This window comes from Lissotriton helveticus, chromosome 3_1 (genome assembly GCF_964261635.1).
Source record: "Lissotriton helveticus chromosome 3_1, aLisHel1.1, whole genome shotgun sequence".
NCBI classification, from domain to species: Eukaryota; Metazoa; Chordata; class Amphibia; order Caudata; family Salamandridae; genus Lissotriton; species Lissotriton helveticus.
The window spans coordinates 589,040,325-589,056,132 of NC_136061.1; the positions used below are offsets into that span (position 1 = coordinate 589,040,325).

At 51.1% G+C, this 15,808-nt stretch overlaps 1 protein-coding gene across 1 annotated transcript in view; it reads left to right on the plus strand.

The window, feature by feature from the left end:
• Positions 1-15,808, plus strand: part of UNC80 (unc-80 subunit of NALCN channel complex) — a 2,761,828-nt gene that overhangs the window by 2,021,969 nt on the left and 724,051 nt on the right. The window contains exon 48 of the mRNA XM_078680564.1: positions 13,598-13,690. Coding sequence (XP_078536690.1) covers positions 13,598-13,690 — 93 coding nt within the window. The remainder of the gene's footprint in view (positions 1-13,597; positions 13,691-15,808) is intronic.

The following is a 15,808-nucleotide window of genomic DNA, read 5'->3' on the forward strand; positions in this document are numbered from 1 at the left end:
GGGACCACCCCATGGAAGAATGGTCCCTAACATTCAGCCGGTGTTTGCAGGCATCAAATTTTTGTGCACGGAGTGTGACGAACTGCTCTGCTATGGGGAGCAGAGTGTTGAACTCATTGCCCTAAAGAAACAGCAACACCGCTGCTCTTCCAGTCCCTAAATTTTCAAATTTTTTTGCTCCTGTTGAGCAGTTTTGGAATCCTTGTTTTTGTTTTTCCCTTGACAAAAATCCCAAAAAAATATAAAATTGTTTTAAAAAGTCTAAAAAAAATATAAAACAACAAAAACAAAAAAAATATATAAAACAACAAAATAAAAAAAAAGTTCTTTTCAGAACTACCTCCAATTTATAAAAAGAAGCTTTTTTTTTTTTTTTTTAAAGTCTGTAATTTTTTATCTCCATGGTACGCTCCCCCGTACGCTCCCCGGTGCGCGTACCGGGCGCTCCCCCCCGCGAAAATCGATTTTTTTTTATTTTTTGTTCACCCGCGGGAGCCTTTTATGGCCCCCACATCAAAAGTAGGGGGTCAGGGGGGTGTACCCTGCCCCCTTTTGCTCATTTCCCCCCTTTGATTCTTGCCACCTCTTGTGTCTCAATCCTACCGAGACACAAGATGGCGGCCGCTGCGGACTGTTTCGAATGTTTACAGACACCCGAGAACCAATCAGCTTGCCGTGCGCAAGTCGCGTGGCGCGCCTGGAGCGCTCCCCGGTACGCGTACCGGGCGCGGCTCTAGATATATATCTTTTTTTAAACCTAATTTACTCAAAATTCACAGGACCACATATCTTGAGACCTAGCAAAGGCACATCGGGCAAACAATATCTACAATTTTGCCAAGTTTCGTGGAAATCCATTCAGCCGTTCGAGCTAAAAGTGAGGCCAACCGCCCTATGGAAAATTGCATGGCAAAAACACGTTTTGGGACCCCCCTTTTTTCTCGGCCCCCCCTTGACGACCCCCCCCCAAATTTTCAGGGGCTGCTCAGAAACAAAATGTTCCATTTTCCTGCAAATTTCAGCCAATTCCGGCCACAAACGCCAAAGTTATTAGACATAGAATTTTAAAAAATCCCATAGAGAAAAAATCCTAACTATATATACCTACTGGCGACTGCCAGTAGGTAATATATATATATATATATATATATTTCTTATTTTTTTAGATTAACAGGATGTCATACTGTTACTGTCCATTTTAACATTTGAAATTATGCATCATACATTGCTTTTAACCCAGTTCAATTTCAATGATTTTAATTAATTGTGCAATTAAATTATTTATCTATTTCGAGCCTTTGCATAATTGTCCCCTCGGGCTGCTTACCATCACCACTTTCAGGTGCCAATAAGATCGGCCCGGAGTGTGTGTGAGTTGCAGGCATTGTCATCCAAGCCACCTTATATGATGATCTTTGGAGATAAAGTTGTGCTTTGCATCCGGGCTTCATCCTTGCCAAATGTGGTGGCACCATTCCATTAGAGTCAATCAGTCACACTGCCCACTGTTTTGCTCCCTGTTGGACCCGGCCTCGTGGCGTGGTCCTACCCCTCCCGCATGGCGGGCCCCGGACGACATCGGCCCTCCATCCAACCCGGGTCGGCCTCGGGCACACCTCTGCACGACCTACAAACCACCAGATCCGCAACCCGGCGGCCCACAACCACGGACACGCACACTCGGGCCGCCCCAGCATTACCGGTCCGGTGCCCACCCCAGACCCTCATTCCAGGCCCGACGCCATCTTGGGCCCATCACGTCACAGACACGTGGTCCCGGCCCAGCCGCGGCCACGGCCCCAGCGAGCCCGCCATCGAGGCACCAAGAGCCCTCCGGGTGGTAGAGTGGCCACTCAACCAGAGATAAGGAGAGGGGAGTTTCGATGGCTCTCCAACCGTCCCCGGATGCCTGGTTTCGATCGGCCCCCGGCCTCCCTGAGCGATGGCTTCACCCTCCTGCTGGGTGTCTGGACACCATCATCCCGGCCCCTCTGTATCCCGGAGTCGAGAAGCCCTGCTGACGCTGTCGCGGCTAACCCTGAGACGAACTCACCTTGCTGTTCTACCTGGAACCTCCTGGCGCTGCCGCGGTCCATCTTCGCTGTAACCACCTTGGAGCCTGCTGGCGCTGCCGCGGTCCACACTCGCTGAACCATCTTGGAACCTGCTGGCGCTGCCGCGGTCCACACTCGCTGAACCATCTTGGAGCCTGCTGGCGCTGCCGCGGCCCAACCTTCCGGAACTCCCCAGCTCGAGGATTGAGAGCTGTGCGTAGAGTCTCCTTGCAACCGACCATCTATAAGACTGTCCCGCTACCTTGCCCCTTTGTCACGAGACTTTCCAGATCCCGGGATCTGCTGTATATATTGAAACGATACTTATTGCCAGATAAAGATTGAAAACTCTACCTACGTGTGGTGTACATTTGTAGGGGTGTGGTTACTCTGCTGTACGATTCTAGGAGAGGGCCCTCACGTCGGAGGCCCCTCGACATCGCTCGGTCCCTTCTCTGAAGGAGGGGTAGACCTAGGGGTGGTCAGTCAGACACCTCTGCCTCCCCCGGGTTCGCCTTTCTAACATTGGTGGCAGGCGCTGCGATCCGAGCCAACGCAAAATCGTACAGAGAGTGATCTACCCGCTACGACGGAAAAACACACAGAGACCATGACAACCCAAGGAACCAACCTACCTGCCGAATTCCAGAAAGAGAAAATAGAAGAATACAGCCACAAAGAACTAAAACAATTCTGTAAAGACATGGGTATCGCTACCACTGGCCTGAGCACAAAAGAGGACTTCAAATCGGCCCAACAAGCCTGGGTGGAAACCCGAGACAGACCACCCCAAGAGGAGAATAGCCCGAACGGGCAACAGGAAACCAGCGCACCCCCGACGGGGGAAAGAACCGCAACACTAAACGCGGACCTCATCTATGAAGACGCTCGAGAACGAGAGCGCAACCGGCTACACGAATTGGAGCTTGCACGACTCCGGCTAAACGGAGAACTCCAGCTAGCGGAGAAAAAGATAGCCCTCGAGCAACTACGGCTAGAGGGGGATCTCGAAGAGAAACGGAGACAACGTGACCTCGAAGAAAAACGACTAGCATATGAACACGAACGAGGCCTGAGAGAACTAGAAATCAAGGCCCAGATCAATGAAGATAGCGCGGCCGGGGCCAAGACCTCGGCCCCTCCCGTGGACACCAAGGTTCACCTACCGAAAGATGTAGTCAAAGAATACTACAAGAACAATGATATCCAGCAATGGTTCAAAGCCTACGAGGTGGCCATGACCGCCCATCGGGTGCCCCTGAAGGATTGGGGCGCCGGCCTGTGGGGAAAGTTCGTCAACGAAGGGAGGGACGCCCTGCTGGAACTCCCTGACACCGAAATGACCTCCTATGAACACATGAAGACGGCCCTACTCACGCGCTACGGACTCACCCCCGAAATGTACCGGCAGAGGTTCCGAGACTGTAAAAAAATCCCCGGTACCACTTGGGTGGAATATGTGAACTTTTTTAACAGAGCCTTCGAGGGGTGGGTCAAAGGCAGTGAGGTCACTACCTACCAGCAGTTGGTCGACCTTATGTTATGGGAGCACCTCTCTAACAACTGCTTCATTGAACTACGACAGCACCTCCTCGACAGCAAGTTGACCGAGCCGCGAAAGCTAGCGGTCGAAGCAGATCGGTGGGCGAGCAACCGCGTCCACCGGAACACCACAGGAGAATACGGACGAGGGTCCCCGGGGAACCACCGGCCGCGAGGCGCCGGTCTGGCATCGGCCGAGACCTCCCGCCGGGGTCTTCGCCCGCCTCCTCTACACCAGCCTCCAGCCCGAGGGGGGCCCATCCAGCCCGACCGGGGCCACGCCCCAACGTTACGTGCCACAGATGCCAGCGGCTGGGGCACTATGCCAATGATCCTCTCTGCCCCATGAACCAGCGGCCCGGCACCACCGGGCCCCCCGGTCGACAAATCGCTGCAGCCGCTCTGAGCGAAGAAAAGGATGAAGAAGAAGAGGTCCCTATGGAACCAGAAGAATGGGAGTCCGCGGCCATGTGCCTCGCCTCCCTGGGCGACAAAGACATGACCCCCCGAGACCAGATTCCGATCAACACCCAGAAGTACCGCCAGTGGGTCACCATCAACGGACGCCGGGCCGAGGCTCTCCGTGACACGGGGGCCAGCATAACCGCCGTCCGCTGCCATCTGGTGACCCCAGAACAAATCTTGCCCCACGTTCTGTGCCCTGTCCGGTCAGCGGACAATTCCGAAAGCCTGTGCCAGATGGCTCGCATCCCCTTCGAGTGGGGAGGAGTGTCCGGCATGCTGAAAGTCACCGTCCGAGACGATGCCCCGATGGACTGCCTCCTAGGGAACGACCTCGAAAGTTCCCCCTGGGCACAGATCGAGCGAAGAGAGCATCTGGGGATGCTAGGCCTTCCTGAATGGGTTTGCGTAACGACCCGCTCCATGTCCACCCGGGACGCCGTCCCAACCGAAGACAATCTGCCCGAAGAACCTGAATGGCCGGCACCTCCGCCACCCGCCACTGTCACAGCCGAACCCGAACTGGGGCCGCAGGGCCCCAGCCATGAAGAACTTCCTGAGCTCAGGCCCCTTCCCGAACTAGCCCAGTGGCGCCGAGAAGGGGGCCCCACCCGCGAGCAGTTCCGTCGGGAACAAAAGACATGTCCTTCCCTCGAGGGACTCCGACAACAAGCCGCCACGCAAGCCACAGGAGACTCCTCGGGGTCCCACTGGATCTATTGGGACCAGGACCTCCTGTACAGTGAACAAAAGATCGCCGAGCTGGGGGCCGGCCGAGTGCTAGTCGTCCCCCTCCACTTCAGAGACTTTCTCTTAAACCTGGCACATGATGTGCCCCTCGCCGGGCACCTGGGGCAGGACAAAACCTACAGCCGCCTGGTGACCCACTTTTATTGGCTAAAGATGCGCAGCGATGTGTACAACCACTGCCGAACCTGTCCGACCTGCCAAGCCAGCGGAAAGAGTGGGGGGAAAATCAAGGCCCCGCTCCAACCGTTTCCCGTGGTGACCACTCCCTTCGAGCGAGTAGGGATCGACATCGTGGGGCCCCTGGATCCTCCAACCTCTCAGCGGCACCGCTTCATCCTCGTCCTGGTGGACCATGCCACCCGCTACCCAGAAGCTATCCCCCTCCGGACTATCACAGCCCCCGTAGTGGGTCGGGCGCTAATGGGGATCTTCTCTAGAGTCGGCTACCCCCGAGAGGTCGTAAGTGATCGGGGCACAAACTTTATATCGAAATATATGCGGTCCCTGTGGCAACAGTGCGGGGTCGCGTATAAGTTCACCACCCCGTATCACCCTCAAGGGAATGGACTAGTGGAGCGATTTAATAGGACCCTGAAAGGAATGAACAAGGGCCTGGAAGAGCCCCTCCGGCGCAAATGGGACGTTCTGCTGCCATGCCTCCTGTTCGCCTACCGGGAGGTACCCCAGAAGTCCCTGGGGTTCAGCCCCTTTGAACTATTATATGGACACCCTGTGCGAGGCCCCTTCAGCCTGGTCAAGGAAGGCTGGGAGCTGGCCGCCTCCGATACTCCGCCCGATGTTTTCCGATACCTCTTGACTCTCCGCAACCAGACTCGGAAGTTCCGGGAACTGGCCGAAACCAACCAGTGGTCAAAGCGAAAAAGTCCACCATTCACTTCTTTCACTGTACCGTCATTGTTAAGAAACTGACAGTCCCTAAAATACCACCTTTTAACTAAAAAATAAGTTTGAGGTGGTGACCCTATATAACACACCAAGGGGGATACCGATTGTGTATTTCTCAACGGCTCAAGCGTTATAAATTAGTGACCTTGTATAACACACCAAGGGCCGGTTGTGTAACGATTGTGTCAACAGTTCAAGCAAAAAAAACTGTTGCTACCTTCACCTTTTCTAGCATGCGGACTAAGAGAGAAACAGAAGTGATCCACGTGCTTGTCCTAGTTTGCTACGTACCATATACTGGGACTAAGGATCTCATGTAGTCTCTTACCCTGTAACGACTGTCTCTGGTTGGACCTCTGATCTGTGGATTCATCAGAACCTTTAATTAATTACGGCGTCTGCTCACCAATGTCGCTGTGCAGATGTGAATCCTTTCAGGCCAGGGTTCTTCCTTTGACAGCAGTTGAGCTACATGAACTAATCTCTCCTATCTGGCTTGCCAAAATTTTGCTTGAATATGAATTTACCTTAAATAAATGAAAAGACAAGAGGCATTTGACAAAACAGGAATACGTTGGTTTTATTAAACGCCACAGCCGGGGGAGTATCGACAAAGGCGCGTCTGAAGACAGTAACGGAGTACAGAATATTTGGCTGCACATATATACATTTTGTGGGTACAATAAAACACTTCAACATTCTTTGAAAAGCAGCATAGTTGTAAACAACAAGTACAACCATCTGATAAGGGGGACACAGATGGCTCTTGACCTAGGGGAGAGCTAGTGTGTTCCAGTGTGTGCGTGTCCAAATGTCCGGTGTGCTGAGCGTGTGATCACCCTGTGTGGTATACATGTCATGTTCTGATTGGCTGAGTGTTCTGAGGCATCCAACTTTGTGGTATTTTGGGAAAGTGGGCCTTTGGCTAAATGTGGTTTATTGGGGCAATCTCCTTGCTCCTGTTTGTGGTGTGACTACCTATCTGTGGGATCAATCAGAGTTTTCCCTGAACGCCGCAGCTAGGCTGATCTGTAAAGTCCCCTACCGCCACTCCATTACACCCCATCTTAGGAAGTTGCATTGGCTCCCAATCGCTGCTCGCATCAGATTCAAGGCCCTCATACTAGTCTTTAGGGCTCTGAATGGTAAAGGCCCCATATACCTTAGACAGCGATTGAAATTAGTCCATTCGTCTCTCAACCTCAGATCTAACCACCTCCGGCTCTTACTCCCCCCAGATTCCGCCTTGCAAGGAAGGGTGGCAGAGCATTTGCAGTAGTTGTATCAAAAATGTGGAACTCCCTACCCATCAGTCTCCGTCTCGTTGACACTGAATCCCAATTCAGGGGCAAATTAAAGACCTTTCCATTTTCTGGCTGCTAATTCCTCCCTCCTGTCGTTCGCAATCCTCAGCGCCGGGACACCCCCGTCGGGGGTAGCCGTGCGCTCAACAAATGTCAATAATAATAATACTAATAATCATTTGTCTTTGGGCTAAGTGTAACCCAACCTGTGACTTGTCAATTGGTAGGCTAGGGTTTGGGTCTCAGGACCTGTCTAACCACATATCTTTGAGTTGATGTGGAGTGGATGAATCCGACAACAATAATACAAGTTTGTGAGCGCATGCACGTGTATCTTGGGGCTCATTGATATCATATTTAACAATATGCTCCTTATTATTCATACAGTTGATACATCATACATCAACATTGCATTCACTGAGATTGATATCATTTTGCGTCCATAAGTTATGGTGTGCATTAACATTGGATTTACTGGTATTGACATAACTGTTTGTGCATAGGTTACAGCGTACATCGGTATTGCATTTACTGGTATTGACATCATTGTGCATACATAGATCACAGCTTACATTGATATTGCATTTATTGGGTCTGCTGCTGCTATGCGTGCATACATCAGGGTGTACATTCCTATCGTATATATCGATCTCAACAGAGGCACCTGTGCTTGAAATGGCAGGGAAATTGTTACACACAATAGAACTGATAGAATAGGTGGTGGAATAAGTATGGATGAGGAGGAGTAAATAAATAAGGGGGACTCAGATGGGGTAGAAGAAAAGGTATATCTGAAAGAGACTATTAGTTATAGATTCCTTACCTTAGAATTACCCTCAGGCGTCAGACTGGATCTAGAGAATTTTTCTTCAACAACAACCCTGCACGTCGGTAGGTGGCGTCGGTCGACTCCACATCTGTCGTCAGTGTCATGGTCGCTGGGATGACGTTGTTATGCCTAGTTAGATGCTGCTCCTGCACGCTGGGATCAATCTTTTCTTTTTCGGCGCCAGCCTAGCGCAGATTCGGAGAGAGCTTGCCCCTCAGTAATTTTTTGGCTAAACTCACTTTTTACTTTTGTTGACGTCTTTATTAGAGTCTTTGACTCCTGGTGCGCGAGGGATGTCACATTGCCAAACCCAATGGCTGGAACAAATGCTGATGTCCGTGATGGATCCGCACCTCGTGTGCCTCTGGTGCCTGGAGCATGACCATGACCCGAAGTCATGCTCCGACTATCGGGCCATGAATCAGAAGTCTTTGCGGGAGAGGTCCCCAAAACTTTTAGAGGCCCGGCAGTTGACTCTGCGTCGCTTCCGGTCTCGCTCAAGAGGAAGATCTCGAGACCGGTCGCAGAGCAACCACACCTCATCCAAGTCTTCGCACTCCTCTGGTAAGTAGAAACGCAAGAAGAAGGCGAAGAAGCACCATAGCTCTTCGCCTTCTCCCCGGCAGTCGGCAGACGCGACGAGGGAACCAGAGCGTCGTCGCTCTAAGGATCCATCTCCAGTGCCTGACTCAGAGACGACTCTACGCCTCCCCAGTCTCTGGGAGCCGGGGCGTTCCCTGCCTATGTTCTAAGAAGCCCTCCACTGTATCTTTGGGCGGCCCAACTCTGCTGGTGCGCCTTCGGGCCCCGCAGGGCTGGTTTTGGACCCTGAGCCTCCAATACCGGCAGCTCTGTCACCACAGGGTCTCCAAGGATCCAGGCCTGGATCCGGATCAACGCCGGTCGACCTTACTCAACCTTCATAGGCACCGATCCCGGCGATGACACCCCCTGCGGTGGCCGTGCCCTCGGCCGACGCCGTCCCCATCCTCATCCCCGAGATGGACCCGTATCGATGTCGGCCGATGTTGATTCCTATGCCGGAGGGTACTTTTGTTCCCTTGTTCATCCAAGGTGTTCCCTATCACCCTGAGGGTGGTGATGAGGACTGGGAGGGTTATCTGGACCCTTTAACAGACCAGCTGGAAGAGTTGGACTGGAGAGAGGAATTGAGTGACACCAGTGGTCTGGATACCTCCCAGATCTTGGCATGCTTTCTCCCCCTACCGTGGCTACAGAGGAGAGAGCGTCCTATGTAGTGGTGGTGTGTAGGGCAGACGAGGCTTTAAGCCTGGCTCTCCCTACAGTGACATTCAGGACTAACTTCCTGACAGAGGTGTTTCAACTAGCAACAACTTCCTCTGAACCTCTGTTGCCCTTTAATGAAGCCCTCACAGACTTCCTTCTGGGCACTTGGTCCAATCCCAGCGCAGGGACTCCTGTGGAACGGACTATTGCCCGCCACCACCACCCGGCTCCGAGTAATGCTATTTTCCTCTCCCAACACCCTTCCCCAGATAGCTTGGTGGTCCAAGCCTCTCCTTCTAAGGGCGCATTCGCTTCCTCATCCCCGGATAGGAAATCTGGATCATCTTGGGAAGCGCATGTTCTCTTCCTCCAGCTTGGCGCTGCGGTCCGTGAATACCGCATGCCTCTTGGGCTGCTATACCCATACAGTCTGGGATCTTGTTGCACAGGTGCTACCTCAGGGCCCGGAGGAGGCCCGGGCCATTCTCTCTTAGGCTTTGGCAGATGGAAGAGATGCAGCTAAATTCACAATCCGCTGTGGACTGGATACCGCCGACTCTCTAGGCAGAACGATTGCCACGTTGCTAGCTCTTCGGCGCTACGCCGTGTTGAGGACTTCTGGGATTTCGGGCGATGTTCAAGCAACCAGGCTAGACATGCCATTCGATGGCAGTCGCCTTTTTGGTGACAAGGTGGACTGGGCGCTCAAGCGTTTTAAGGATTCTCAGGCTATGGCCAGATCCTTAGGCCTCGCTGCATCTTCCCGTTCCCCAGAGTCTGCCTTTCATCCCTTTTGTGGCTACGGGAGGGGCACCACACCACGTCTGATCAGCCACCAGTACACGCAAGCAGCCCAGCCTCTCTGTGGCTACAGACGTGGGACCCAGCGATGCAGGCCTTTCCACCCTTACCTCACCCCTACAGCATCCTCCAAACCCTGCTAGTCTGACCTTTCAGGGCCATCACCAGCCAGTGGGGGGCAGGATCCCACTATCACCTCCCCCACTGGCAAGCCATCACCTCAGACAGGTGGGTATTGTAAATAGTCTGAAGGGGCTGCACCCTCCCCTTTGAGATTACCCCTCCCCATGCCACCGTCTTTCGATTGCATGTCGGAGGATCATTTGGCGCTCCTCCTCCAGGAAGTCTCAGCTCTCTTGGCCAAGGGAGCTATTGAGAGGGTCCCTGCGCCAGAAGTAGGTTGTTGTTGCTATTCCCACTACTTTCTGTGCCCAAGAAGGACAAAGGCCTGCATCCTATCTTGGATCTCAGGGCCCTCAACCGCTTCCCCTGGAAGGAGAAGATCAAAATGCCAACTGTGGCTCAGGTCCTGTCTAACCCCGGATATTAGATGGTGGTGGTGGACTGGCAGGATGCCTATTTTCACATCCCTGTCCTGCCATCCCCCAGGCATTACCTATGGTTCACGGTTAGCCACAAGCATTTTCAGTTCACCGTGCTCCCCTTCAGCCTTACCAGTGCCCCTCAGGTGTTCACGAAAGTGATGGCAGTGGTCACAGCTCATCTGTGTATATTCCCCTATCTCGACGACTGACTGTTGACGGCAAGCTCGCCCCAGACTGTCGTCTCCCACCTCAAGACTTTGGCCTACCTCCTGCATTCGCTGGGGTTCACTATCAACATGCCGAATTCACATCTGACTCCCTCTCAGTCACTCCCTGTCATCGGAGCTCTTCTGGACGCAGTGCGGTTTCGGGCCTATCCTTCTGAGCCGTGTGTCTGTGATATTTGGGCTATGATTCTGATGTTTCAGCCTCTATCCCAGATTTTGGTGAGAATGACTCTGGAGCTGCTGGGCCTCAAGGCGTCCTGCATCCTGCTGGTGGATAATGCCAGGTGGGTTATGCGGACACTGCAGTGGGACCTGAAGTTGCAGTGAGCGCAGCATCAGGGGAATCTTTCCAACTATGTCCAGTTCTCAGAGTGGACTACGCAACAACTGCAGTGGTGGTTTGAGTCAGAGGCAGATCCCTCTCCCTTCCCCAACCAGGCCTCACGGTGGTGACCGATGCATCACTTCTGGGATGGGGCGGCCACCTGGGAGAGGCAGGGATCAGATGAGTATGGTCTCCGGCGGAATCCGGTCTTCATATCAGTCTGTTGGAGCTCTGGGTGATTCGCTTGGCACTGAAGGCATTTCTTCCCTTCCTCAAGGGGAAGGCAGTGCAGATGTTCATGGACAACTTCAATGGACGACTCTTTGTCAAGAGGCTTTTCCTCTTTAGACATGGCTGGAACATCAGGGCATTACCCTGGTGGTTCAACACCTGGCAGGTTCTCTGAACGCCAGGGCGGACAAACTCAGCTGCCAGTGACTGGTGGATCACGAATGGCATATTCACTTGGAGGTGGTACATGGTCTCTTTCAGCAGTGGGGAGAGCCTTGGTTAGATCTGTTTGCCACCGAAGTGTACCCGCAATGTCAGCAGTTTTACTCGTTGGAGTTTCCAAGGCAGCACACCCTCAGCAGCGGTTTTCGTCGCGAGTGGAGCTGCGGCCTCCTGTATGCCTTTCCACCTGTACCACTTCTGCCACGAGTGCTGAAGAAGATCAAGCATGAACGGGCCCAAGTCATTCTTGTGGCTCCGGACCGGGCACGAAGATTCTGGTACCCCGTGCTCCTGAGCATGGCCATCGATCCTCTGATCAGACTGCCCCTTTGGGAGGATCTTCTGTCACAGCAGCAGAGGATGGTCCTCCACCTGAACCTGTCCAGCCTCTACCTCCATGAGTGGAGATTCAGCGATGACAGTTGACAGCTTTTGACCTTCCTCCCGAAGTCTGTAATGTCATCTTGCCAGCCAGGCGTTCCTCCACTAAGACAGTATTCGCTTGTCGATGAAACAAGTTTGTGGCATGGCGTACAGCAAAGGCTCTGGATCCCCTTTCTGCTCCCCTTTCTGAGGTTCTTTTATTCCTTTTTTCTTTGGCCCAGCATGACTTTGCTCTGGGCACTCTTAAGGGCTACCTGGCAGCCATTTCTGCTTTTCTTCGCTATCAGATCAGCCCTCTTTGTTCAAGTACCCTATTGTAAGTAGGTTCTTTGAAGGCATTATTCATCTCTTTCCTCTATCTCCTTTCATAATTCCTCAGTGAGACTTGAACCTTGTTTTGACTTACCTTATGTGTGCTCCCTTCGAGCCTCTTCACAACTGTCCTCTGAGACTCCTCGCTCTTAAGACTGCCTTTCTTGTTCCCATCACCTCTGTGAGCTTCAGGCTCTTTCTACTAAGCCCCCTTTCACCTGGGTCCATCCAGAAAAAAGCGGTGTTGAACGAGGCCCTCGTTCCTGCCCAAAGTTGTTACTCCTTTTAGCTTCGGACAGACTATCACTCTGCCCACCTTTTTCCCATCTCCACACCCTTCCAAGGAGGAGGAGAGTCTCCACCATCTGGACTCAAAACTTGCGCTGCCTTTCTCCCTTGAGCCCACAAAGGATTTCTAGGTGGACGATCAACTCTTTGTTGGCTATGTGAGTGTCAAAAAAGGTTGGGCCATGCAAAAAACGTACCATCTCTCGATGGGTAGTCCTTTGTATCAATATTTGTTACGCTCTGGATAAAAAGGAACCTCCAGTGGGGCAGCGAGCTCATTCCACTAGAGCTACAGCAGCAACCACTGCTTTGTCGCATGGAGATCCACTCATCAATATCTGCCAGGCAGCCATGTGGGTTTCTATGCACACGTTCACCAGACATTACTGCCTGGATAGTCAAGTCCGGAGGGACGCTACTTTGCTCGTTCTGTCCTCCAGGATTTTCTGGTGTGAACTTGATTTGCAGGCACTCCTCCATGGATGGTATTGTTGGGTTATCTATTCTAAGGTAAGGAATCTAGAACTAATAGTCTCTTTCAGATGAAGAAGTTACTTACATTCGGTAAGGGACATATATTAGTTATATATTCCTTACTGCCCAACTCATCCTCTCCACTCTGCAAACTACCTTTTAGGGATAGGGTCTCCCTTACAGGGCCCTAGTTATAGCGCACCAGTGGTCAGTGTCTTTCATGGCTTTGCGCTTCTGCTGTGGAAAGTCGTGTCAGAACTGATGTCAGCACACAGGGGTGGCTTCTAAGTAGGCACAGCGACGTCATCCCGGCGATGATGACGATAGACGCAGATTCAACTGACTCCACCTACGGACATGCAGGGGTATTGATGATGCCTGGGGGTTATTCTAAGGTAATGAATCTATAACTAATATATGTCTCTTTCAGATACATCGTTACTGAAGGTAATTAAATTGTTCATCTAGAATTGCAGGTGGTTTGGAGAGTGTTAATGTGGACGGTTCTAGTTTGACTGCGGCTGACTCATGCATGATTGTTTGGGATCCAAAAGGTAATCTGTATCAAGATTTCTGTGATTACCAAACTGCTCCTATGTTGCTATTGGTGTTGGATTCAAACGCTTATTTACTGTTATCAGATAGTAATAAGACTCAGGATTTAATTTGCCTTTTTTGATTTTTGTGTTTCAGGCCTATGACTGCTCCTCAGATGAGCAGATCTGACCAGGGGCATAAAGGAGCCACAACCTCCAACCACACCATGTCAGCTGGTGTGAACACAAGGTAACATCTGCATTGTTGCCCCTGTCATATATATTCACATTATCACAAAGTAACCTATGGAAATTATGCCTGTAGATAGTTGTTAGAAATAGAATGTCCTCTACTTTTCCAGCATGCACCTGTCATTAGGATCAGGTGCTGTTAGAATATGCTAAACCATATCAAATGGTATGATTTTTCCTGCAAACAAGACAAATGCTCCCTAAGGACTGCTTTCCTACGAGGGGAAATAGCCCAAGCCAGGCATGCTTATAAAGTCTCGTTAAAATATGCTAAAAAGAGTTGGGATGACAGAATTTGGGAAGACATGTTGCTTGCGGTTAAAACAAATTATAATAGTTTGTTTTGGCGCACTGTGGCCCAAACTAGAGCGGATAACAATAATGCAAAGAGTTACCAACATCATATACCGGCTGATAAGTGGGTATCTCATTTTTCTACTCTGTATGAGTTTTTGCAGAAGCCCCCTCAAGTACAGGTGGTAATATAGGATCTTCTATGGATCTGCCCTGCTGTGATACTTCAGAATCTTATGGTTCAGCTATTATCTTTAGCCTAGAACAGAGTTCTTCAATCTGTGGGGCGCGCCCCCCTGGGGGGGGCGCGACACCATCCCAGGGGGGGCGCGCACTCCACTCCAATCTTCCCTTTGTTTGGAGCACTCTGGTATGGCTGGAGGGGCCCGTTCTTTTGCCTGGGTAATTCTCCCAGGAGGGGGTTAATTCACAGAGTTGACAGCTTCAGCTGCAGTGCAGGTAAGGAGTCTCCTCTGCTAAAAACGAAAACAAACAGACACGCTTTCGTTTTAGCAGAGGAGACCCCTCTCCTCCCACTGCAGCTGAAGCTGTCAACTCCGTGAATTAACCCCCTCCTGGGAGAGTTAGCTCTTCCCAGAAAGGACCAAAGTTTCCAGAGAAGTTTTAAGGCATGGGTACAGTGGGCTCTGGCCCAGGGTCCCAGCCTTTTAAAGGGGGTGGGAGTGAAGGGGGGGGGGGCGCGGGGGTGAAAGAGCCAGCTCTGTTCTACAGAGTCTTGCCCTCATGACCTTGTGTAATTTTTAAACACAATGTTGTAAATAGTGTTTTTTATCATTCATATGTAATGTGTATTTCAGACGTTTTGCAGACAAAATGTGTCATACAAGGAAGCCATAGTTGCAGCTTTTTCATTTTATGCAACTAAAATCCATTGACAAAGCCTATTTTCATGGATTGTTGTAGGTCTAATGTTACTGGATGCAATGATAGAAACAGCAAAATACCAGTTGCTGCACATTATGCTCAGTACATATTTTAAGCTTCAGTGTTTTAAGACACACCCTTAATTACATCAGACAGGCCCCTTGGAGAGACCCCCACTTAAAGCCTTGGAAACAACACCATGTCACAGTGACCTCAGGTCCTGGCACTGTGTATCATGCATGGCTCAAGTTTTCACATTGCCTATGTACAGGGGCATAGTGAACCCTCCCCCCACCTCACCCCATCCCTTGCTTTAGGAAATACAGCAGGGGCTAAGTTCTTGATGGGCCTCTTCTGTCTGCAACTCTACAGACAAAGCCTTAGCCCATAATTAATGTGAAAAGGGGGTGAGTGAATAAAAGAAGGAATGGGTGAATAGCTGGATGGATTAGTGAAAGTATGAATGGATGAGTGAAGGGGTGAATGAAAGGATGAGGGAAAGGATGGATAGATGAGTGAATGAGTGGAAGTATGGATGAGAGAAAGGGTAAATAAATAGATGTATGGGTGGAATGGTGGATGTATGGGTGGAATGGTGAGTGGAATGGTGGATGTATGGGTGAAATGGTGGGTGTATGGGTAAAAGGGTGGATGGAAAAGATAGATGAGTGAAAGGGTGGATGGATAATGAGTGAAAGGGTGAATGGATACTGAGAGAAAGGATGGATGGATAATGAGAGAAAGGATGGATGGATGATGAGAGAAAGGATGGATGGATAATGAGAGGAAGGATGCATGAGTGGAAGGATGGATGAGAGTAAATAGATGTATGTATGGGTGGAAGGGTAGATGGATGGGTAAAAGGGTGGATGGATCAGTGAAAGGGTGGATGGAGGGTTGGATGAATGAAATGATGGATGGGAGAATAGATGGATAG